This window comes from Aegilops tauschii, chromosome 3 (genome assembly GCF_002575655.3).
Source record: "Aegilops tauschii subsp. strangulata cultivar AL8/78 chromosome 3, Aet v6.0, whole genome shotgun sequence".
NCBI classification, from domain to species: Eukaryota; Viridiplantae; Streptophyta; class Magnoliopsida; order Poales; family Poaceae; genus Aegilops; species Aegilops tauschii.
Window position 1 is genome coordinate 525305134 of NC_053037.3, and position 9403 is coordinate 525314536.

The 9403-nt window shown below is 50.1% G+C and overlaps 1 protein-coding gene across 1 annotated transcript; it reads right to left on the bottom strand.

Moving 5' to 3' along the window:
* Positions 1–460: 460 nt before the first annotated feature.
* On the bottom strand, positions 461–3854 carry LOC109773653 (gibberellin 20 oxidase 2). Its single transcript, XM_020332363.3, has 3 exons — positions 3131–3854; positions 2619–2943; positions 461–1044 (listed from the first exon to the last, which is right to left on the bottom strand). The coding sequence occupies exons 1-3, from the start codon at positions 3841–3843 to the stop codon at positions 772–774; spliced, it is 1311 nt and encodes a 436-aa protein (XP_020187952.1). The 5' UTR covers positions 3844–3854; the 3' UTR covers positions 461–771.
* Between the last annotated feature and the right edge of the window lie 5549 nt (positions 3855–9403).

Here is a 9403-nt window from a genome sequence, read left to right on the forward strand (position 1 = left end):
TCTCTTACTCTTGTCTCTAATCAAATAACTATCTCTTCGTTCCTCGATATAAGTCTTTTCATATATTTCAATATGGACTATTTTTTTTAATCAATGAAGGACTTCCCCCTTCCGATTTTCATTACTGAAAATCAACATCGAACCAGAGTATTCAATATGGACTATATACGGATGTATATAAACGTATTCTAAAGTGTAGATTTACTCATTTTGCTTTGTATGTAGCCATATTAAAATCTCGAAAAAGACATATATTTAGAAACGGAGGGAGTAGAAATCTCTAAATATGTGCTCAGACCATTGTTGCTAAGAGGTTAACTCTTAGATAAGAGAAGGCAAGCATTTCTGTTATGTTTTCTCTCTCCGTCACTTCAACATTTATCCATCCTATGTGAAACTCTTAAGATAGAACCGTCCTACATGGCCTAAGGCGGAGGCCAAAAAAGAAGAAGAAAGCAAAGGCAGGAAATGCGTTTATATATATTATATTATATATATTCCATGATTTCCATGGTATGTACACTAGGTGAGGAGGGGGCATGCATATGGCGAGTCGTGACAAACAAGGCTAGGAGGGGGGGACGCGAGCCAGCGTCCAAAAATGGAAGGTGGTGTGGGGCCGGAAATCCACGTGGGCACCACTCCGCCCGGGCCCACCGCACCTGAGAGCGGGGCGCGCGCGCACGTGGGCTGGTCCCGACAAAAATTCCGTGTCGCGATCCTCGGGGCGAATCAGCCCGTGTGGACCGATCGTTTCGTGGCAGAGCAGAATCAGGCCGCCTCCTGGGCCGAGGAGGAGGAGGAGGAGAACCACTGGGTGAAGGCGTCGAGGGTGCGCGTGTCGGCGCGGTAGTGGCGCTGCGTGAAGCGCATGAGGTCAGCCCAGGTGAAGTCCGGGTACCGCCGCGGGCTCCTCAGGCCCGGCGGCGGCCGCACCACGCGGTCCTCGCGCGGGCACAGGAAGAAGGCCAGCGACCGCCGCTCCTGCCGCCGGTTCACCACCGCGCGGTGCAGGCAGCTCTTGTACCGCCCGTTCGACAGCGCCTGCATGCATGCATTGAAAACAAGCAACAACGCGTTAGATCCGTGGCTAATCGTTCCCGGTCTCCGTCCAAGCAAAATGAGCAGCACACAAAAAGAAAAATGCAGCGACATATATAAACTGTAAATCACGCGCTCCACTGGGTCAGAAAGCGGCGGCCTCGTGTGGGACGGGAGCCACGCGACGAGCACGTGAAGCGAGCGCGACGGGGCGACGACCGGCACGCGCATGGTCTATCGTGGCCGAGGAATCAACAGCGACGGATGAACAGGAGATTGCCCGATCGCCAATGGCGAGGGCCGGAACGATGCAGTCACAGTGCCGTGGGGGAACCTAGTACCGCACGAACGAACCGTGATCAACTGGCCGAGCCCGACGGCGACCGTGATCTACTCCATCGCCCGGCGGCAGCACCCACCCCCTTGCCATGGGCGCAGCGGCAGATTCAGGCGGGAAAACGACGAGCGCGCGTGCATGCACCTGGGTTGGCCCGCCACCGAAAGCGCCGCCACCTCACCGTCACCGCCGCTACTGTACAGAGCCGCCCGCCTACCACAAGAATCCAAACCTGCCGGAAGCAAACGCCCCTCCGACATGGCTTGCTACCCCCCCTATCTTTTCTCGCGCTCTGATTGGCTCCGACTCAAGTGCTCGCATCGCAGCCCTTTTGGACGGACGGATAGATAGATAGAATGAATGAAACCCTACTTTTCGAGACCACTAGAAACGGATACGTTGGCTCATCCATGTGCTACGTCTTCATCAGTGGAATCGACGAGTCTAAAAGTGATGACAATTACCACTCCCTAACGGGCATTGGACGCAAGTTCCAACAGGCATCGTCCTAGGAAGCAAAGAATGGTCGATGATCAGGACTTATGTCAGTTCAGACTTCAGAGAACGGGACCCGTTTGTGGCTGCTAACTACTAACTACTGCATGTTAATTCAACCTGTCCACTCTAATGATCTAATAACCAGCGTTGATTGGAGCTGAGAAAGAAAGAAAGAAAAGAAAAAAAAATCACGTCATGTCAGCAGCTTTAGGGCCTCTTTGATTCGTAGGATTTTGAAAACGTAGGAATGGGAAAAGTATAGGATTGAAGTGGCATGCCCACTTGAATCCTATAGGATTAACAAGGAGTGTTTGATGGCACATGAAAAACAAAGGAAATATAAAAAAAGGTTGGAGTGGATGTTAGATTTCCTATGAAATGTAGTACAGAAGATTTCATAGGAAAAAAATCCTATGGGATTCAATCCTATGAATCGAAGTACCAACATAGGAAAAAATCCTAAGGATTTCAATCCTTCAGAAATTCTAAGAAATTCCTTTGAATCAAAGGAGCCCTTACGGTGATAGCCCTACCGGCGGCTCGCTTGTTAGGAAGCAGAGTGCAATCACGTCGTGTCGGTAGGCTCCCACGGTCCCTTTCCTCTTGGTTCCAAGACAGCAAGGCAGTTTTTATGGGCCGGTTCGCTCGTTGGGAAGCAGAGCACAGCGGAACAGAGCATGGGTAGTTGACTACTGTTTCTGCAATTAATCAGCGAAAGCAACGCTGAGAGAGGAGTAATTACCATGAAGGTGTCGCCGATGTTGATGACCATGGCGCCGGGGACGGGGCGGACGGGGCGCCAGTCGCCGTCGACGAGGACCTCCAGCCCGCCCACGTCGTCCTGCAGTAGGATGGTGAGCGCCGTGGGGTCGCAGTGCGGGCCCGTGCCCAGCGTGCGCTCCGGCTCCGGGCACGGCGGGTAGTAGTTGCACCGCATGATGGAGCTGCTGTCCGCGAAGAACTCCCGGTAGTACCCGCGCTTCTCCACGCCCTGGCTCAGCTCCAGCAGCTCCATGATCCTCAGCGACAGCTCCTTCATCTTCCCGCAGTACTCCTGGTACACCCTCCTGCACGTGTTCAGTTGTCACTACTCAGCACGTAGTACGGCGGCTTCAAGTACTGCTACTGCGTACGCACGTACGTACGTGGGCGCCGATCGAACGTACGGTCGCGCGGAAACAAAAGGAAAAAAATGCAGTGGCGGGGATGGATTCGTGCTGGCCGGATAGGGGTGTGGGCGGGTGGATATATTACCCCATTGGCTCGTAGTCCGGCCCGAGGGTGCTGGTGAAGTAGTCCACCACGACGGGCGCGGCGCCGGCGCGGTCGTGGAAGCCGAAGGAGAGGGTCTCCTTCCAGGGGAGCTTGGAGGCGAACCGGTCGGCGTGCGCGCTCGTGTACCCGGACACGGTCCCCGGGACGCGCCGCGCGCGCTGCTTCTCGGCCAGCGGCAGCCGGAAGAAGCCGCTCGCGCCGTCCAGCGCCGCGCGCGCCAGGGCCTCGTCCACGCCGTGCCCGGACACCTGGAAGAACCCGTGCGTGGCGCACGCCGCGGCCACCTGCGCCACGGCGCGGCGGAGCCCCGCGGCGTCGCCATTGCGCAGCACGCCCACGTCCACCACCGGCACGGCCAGCTCCTGGGCCGTGGTGGGGCGCACCTCGGCGTGCGGCCACACGAACGGGGCGGGGATCTTCGGCTCCCTCCGGAGGTCGTACACCGCGGTTGCCGCGCCGCCGCCCTTGTTGACGGCCGCCTTGGCGGCGAACGGGTCAATGCTGGGAGCAGGAGGCTGGAGGAGCAGGGGAGTTGCAGGGCTGGTGTCCATGGCCGCCGGCGAGCGCGCGCTGGCGACGCTGCAGTGAGGCGGACGCGTCAGGGATGGTTCTTGCTGAGCGGTCTGGAGCACCATGAGATGAGAGGTGTGTGAGCTAGCCGCGAGTGAGTGTGCGGGAGAGCTGTCTGGCATGGTGGGGTATTTGTAATCGGGGGAGTGAGGGAGAAAACAGTGAAGGAGGGGAGGAATATATTTGGAGGGAGGCGCAGCGGGCCCCGGTGACAAGAGACAAGAAGGTGGATACCACCAATCCTCCGCGATGAGAATGGGATAAAAGCTTTTCCGGGCCTGATCCTACTTTGAGATTCGTGAGATCACAACTGGACGGTGATCAGGATAAATAAACAAGCGCTCACGCCTCCTCTCCCTCTCTGGGAAATATATCCGTTGCACCGGACACTCAAAATGTACTGTAAAAGTGTTTAAAAAAATCTGTTTTTTATTTAACACGTAGACATGATGTGAATACATGATATCATGAAAATTCAAACCAAAACTCGAAACCTAGTTCACAAACATAAATGAAAAATCTGCTGCCAATAGTGATAATTGGGCCAAAAATTATGGCCCGGCTTTGTACTAGGTACTATTAAGGCCCTGTTCGGCGAAATCACTAATTAAGGAGTACTCGTTGCAAAGAATACTCCACCTTCCCAGGTCGCGACAAGTGACGCACATGCAGCGCGCCACTTGTCACAACTTGGGAGTTTTCCCTTTTTCATAGATCCGTTTATTAAAAAAAATTTATCCCTTAAACCGTGAGTCCAAATCTCGAACCGTTTTCACCATTGGATTCCTCACGTCGAGATCTTCAAAATTAGATCCCATGTTGATAGGTTTTGACGAATTTTTTTTTCACGAAAAAAATCGACGAAAAAAACGGGACGAAAAAAACGAACCGGGAGCACGGTTTTTTTCCCTTTCCGAAAGAGGCACGCCCGTGCCTCTCGTGGAAGTACCGTGACTCTCGTGGAAGGAAAAAAAACAAAAAACGCGTTTTTTACCGTTTCCGAGAGGCACGGCCGTGACTCTCGCGAAAGCACAACCATGCCTCTCGCGAAAATAAAACCGTGACTCTCGTGAAAGAAAAAAAAAACAAAAAAGCGTATCTTTTTCCCTTTCCGAGAGGCACGGCCGTGACTCTCGCGAAAGCACACATGTGCCTCTCATGGAAGTAAAAGCATGACTCAAGCGAAAGAAAAAAAAAACCAGAAAACGTGTTTTGTTTTTCCCTTTCTGAGAGGCACGGCCGTGACTCTCGCGAAAGCACAACCGTGCCTCTCGCGGAACCAAAACCGTGACTCTCATGAAAGAAAAAAAACAAAAAATGCGTTTTTTCCGTTTCCGAAAGGCACGGCAGTGACTCTCGCTAAAGCACAACCGTGCCTCTCGCGAAAGAAAAAAAAAGAAAACGAGTTTTTTCGCGCAAATTTTGTTGATCGAAAAGCTAAGGAAGACCGGGGGAAAACCAAAATGTCAAAAAACCCTGGAAAAAAACCGTTTAAAAAGCGAAAACGCGTGCGAAAAAAAAACATAATCCGGTGGGAGCTTCCATAGCGCAACACGTGGCGAATGGCTGAGAGCGCGGCAAGCGGCGCTGATCGTTGCGTGGCTCCCGAAGGAGCGCTCGTTAACTAGTTGCTCTCCCTGTTCGGAGGTACTCCGCTCGACAGCTCCACTCCTGGAGCAGGTGGTGTCATAGTTGAAATTTGCAGAGCGCCTGTTTACCAGCTCCGCAGCTCTCAGAATTTCACAGAGCTGGGGGGATTCCGACCCTAAGTGTCAATTTTGTCCATTCTTGGTATCGACTTGTGTAAAAAGAATATTGATTTGAACTTTCGAGACATGTTATATATCAGCGCTACCTACGTCATGCGTTTTTAAATTACCTTTTGAAAATTTCAAAAGCATCAAAAGGTGTTGGGTGCACCGGATAACCCCCCCCCCCCCCCCCCCCCCGGGCCCGAAAATATTTTAACATTAATAGAGACTTTAAGCTTAAAAGAAAGGAGCATTCAAGAATTTGCAAGCTTTCAGCCCAGAGCGACAAAAGAGTTTTGTTGAACAATTTTGACTTTATTAATTTAAAGCTAACATTAATACAAGTCGTGCTCTAAGAGTGAGAACAAAGATGTTAACTCTAATTTTTTTGGATAAAAGATTTTTTCCTAGGGAAAATAACTTTTTATTGATTTAAATGTACTATCAAGACAATACAGCCACAGAGAAAGTACATAGCCTATCTCTCCCTAATAGGAGCTACACAAGCCCTTATACATTATGGAAATCCTAATTTTCGAGCCACACACATTACAAAAAAAATCTTCGATGTTAGCATACATGGTAGAAAGGCGATATGTCAAGCCATCATGTATCAACAATACATTCAAGTAATAAGCTGAGGTCTTACAGAAGAAGCGAAAGTGCATGTAAGGACGATCATATCAACAATGAAATTGTCCGCCAACACTGCTACGGCAGGCACGCTTTATCCTATTTGGTCTTTTGTTTTTTGTGAATTGCATACTTTGATGCACGAAGACACGTTTATAAATGATTATTCTTCCTGCAAAACATAAATTATATTATTATTCTGATTTTCTTTTGCGACATGAAGAATGTATACATCTACCAACCACAAAATTTCAAATCTAAATTCAGATCACAAGTCTAGAAATAAAAACAACCAATTCAGCTGTGAACTTGTGATAATGTTACCCCGCAAAAAACAAAACCTTGTGATAATGTTAATGCTCAGGTCATACGATAAGATGATTTGCCTTTTTACAAATTTAATTTTAAATTTTGAGACAAGTAGGTGTTTTTCTTAGATGATTTGCTCAAATTTTTCGCGGGTAATTTTTGCTCAATCAGCTGTGTGCAGAGGCCAGGTGACAACTTCCTCTTTGATTTTTTTTACATGATTTCCTCATTCGTTTAAGGTTTTATTTTGACCTTTTTTAGCTAATGTTTTCTTTTACTGTGGGTGCACTACAAATTAAGACGAGTGCACCATACCAGATACATCCTCCGACCACAAATAGCTCACATATCTCTACAGTAGAATGATGTGGAGAGCATAGAGGCTGGGTGAACCATAGGTTAGTGGAAGTACCATGCATGGCGCACATGACCAACAAGAACAGTACCGTTCGCTTGCAGCATAATGACCAGCGATCAAAGTCGGTCGGTCTCCTGAAACCCGCCGTGTGGCTAAGGTTTTGCTATGGGTGATCGACCCCTCATCGCGCATAAAACCGCTGCATGTCCAGACAGTGCTGCACTTCCCTCGTCTTTCTTCTCGGTTCTTCATCACATCATGCATTTCCAGAGCGTTCCCTAGCTAATTTGTTCGCCAAGTAAAGGACAAAAAAAAGTCGAGCATGCATGCATGCATGCGTGGTGAGCAGTCAGCACTCAGCTCGCATGCACTGTTAACAGTCAACACTAACGTCGCATGCACTGTTAACAGTCAACACTAAGCTCAGCGCTCGAGCTTTCCAACTAGCAATGGAATCATGGGCGTTAATTCCTAGTACTACTTTGTTGGGTGTTAATCCCTACTTTTAAGTTGTAGCTACAGCCTTATATGCCCAAGCAGCTAGACATTGCATCGGACGTCGGCCCTTTGACTTGTCAACGCGCGCGTTTTCTGTTGCATGCATGCATGCATGCCATGAGACAGACGCTGCACGCTGGAGCTGGAGCCTAGCATGCCATCCATGGCGTTCCCGTTGGCGTCTAGCATAGCAGCACGCAGTACATGAGTACATAGGAATAGTACATGTCAGGGGCGTACATGCAAATGCGTACGTGTGCAGGATTCGGGAGCTGATCGTCACCGCGAGGCGGCCGACACGTCTGCTAGAAAACACCGCGCGCGCTGCGCGCCCACGGGTACAAAAGATGCGCGCAGGCACCGTCTGTGCGTGTGGTCATGTCTCTCATGCGTACTTTTGGGAGGTGGAACCGTACGTGGAAGAGCACACGGGCCGCGTAGCCGTCGGTCGGTGTGGTGTGGGTGCCGGCTATGGCCACCCGGCGATTTTTGGCAGACTGGACCGGCTACGGCCGAGGTGGCTGCGCTCCGTGAGAGATCGAGAGAGACAGAGAGAGAGAGAGCGCACGGACTGCATCGCCTGATCCTTGGCCATTTTCCTCGCGTCCGCGTGTTGCCCCCGCATGCCAACACCTGCTCGCATCTAAAACAGCATAACCAACCCGGGGTATTTTTCTCCGGGCGGAGGGGGGACACATCGTTGAAACAACACGCCAGCATTGGAGAGGTCGAAGATCACGCAGGTGGGAATCTTGCTGGCTCATAATATTTGAGCCGATACGTGTGTGTTCTTTGCTCTAACTTTTACCACAGGTGTGTTTCCCGCTCGCTGCTACGTAGGTTGGTGGTTGGCCCTTCGAGGGCAGATCGTCACGTCCCATTCGGTTTCCTTGCCCGGCAGAGGAGGCTTTTCTTTGTCCTCGCTCGGGTCGGATCACTTTCTACCCATTTCCCATTTCTCCTTTTGTCTTCATCTTTTCCCGCTTTCCTTATCCCAATCATGCGCCTTGGGGCTTCTCATGTGTTCTCCGAATTCACACTCCTACTAAAATAGAGGATCCTGGCGTTTTTGCAGCTCTATTTCTTGTCACATTGATGATTTGTCACCCCATGTCTCGGTGGACCCACACGACAACGGCACATCTGAGTAAACATGCGTGAGTGGAGTCTATATTCCCTAAATTGCTAAATGTGTATGATGTTGTGTATTAGAAGAAGAAGACCCCAAAAGGCGTGAAGTACGAGTTACTAATCAAGCCAGACGGTCAAAACAAAGCAAAGAAAAAACCAGACCGATTTAAGGAAAAGCAAAAGCCGGCTAAACCACCCTAAAGTGCATGTTGATTTTGATGAAGTATGAGGATTTTTTTTTTTTTTTTACAAATATGGCAACAATTGACTTCTTCATCCGATGGGCCAAAATCGACGAGTGCACCAGAGTAGGAGGGAGAGGAGTTAAGGCCATCTTTGAGTAATGGTGGCACTCTCTCAGTCTATAAAGGTATGGCACGCTTTCTGCGTACTCTCTCAAGAAAAAAAACCGACGGGTTTAGCTAGCGCGCATAGGATACATTCTCTATTTTGATGTCGTCCGACAACCCTAAGTGCCACTGGGACGACGTTTCATTAGGGTTGTCTACAAAATGACATGAACATGGAACCGACACGTAAAATCCAACCACAGGTAAAGGCAGAGGCGCACAAGGCAGGCAGCTAGGCGTGCTCCTAGAAGCCAGTCCAATCAAATTGGTCCAAATTGTCATGGAGCGTGCCAATGGGTAGCAAGGGAACAGGGCATCTTGGGTGCCCCAGAAAGCACTATTTGATACTCCTGGCACTGACTTGGACGTTTGCAATGAGCTGCCTACTCGCACTGAAATCAATATTTACCAGTGCCCTGTCATCATACGAGGAGGTACGCCCGCACCCGCACATCTGTTTTCTTCCTTGTTTTGTCGTTGTTCATCCAGTATGTATTTACTCGGTGGAAGTACACCGTGCATGCAGCTGATCTCAAAAGAGTGGAGCCTTTCATTTTTAAAAGAGCATGCATGCAGCTTTGCTACGTCCACTCAACCCGACGGACATTGCAGTGCGAATTCCCTGCCAAAGTGCCCATCAGCTTGCTAATTC

Coding starts and splice junctions, on each gene's coding strand:
- LOC109773653 (XM_020332363.3), bottom strand. CDS start 3,843: ATGCCAGACAGCTCTCCCGCACACTCACTCGCGGCTAGCTCACACACC. Junction 2,944..3,130: donor CCGGACTACGAGCCAATGGG/GTAATATATCCA, acceptor GAACACGTGCAG/GAGGGTGTACCAGGAGTACT. Junction 1,045..2,618: donor ACATCGGCGACACCTTCATG/GTAATTACTCCT, acceptor GCATGCATGCAG/GCGCTGTCGAACGGGCGGTA.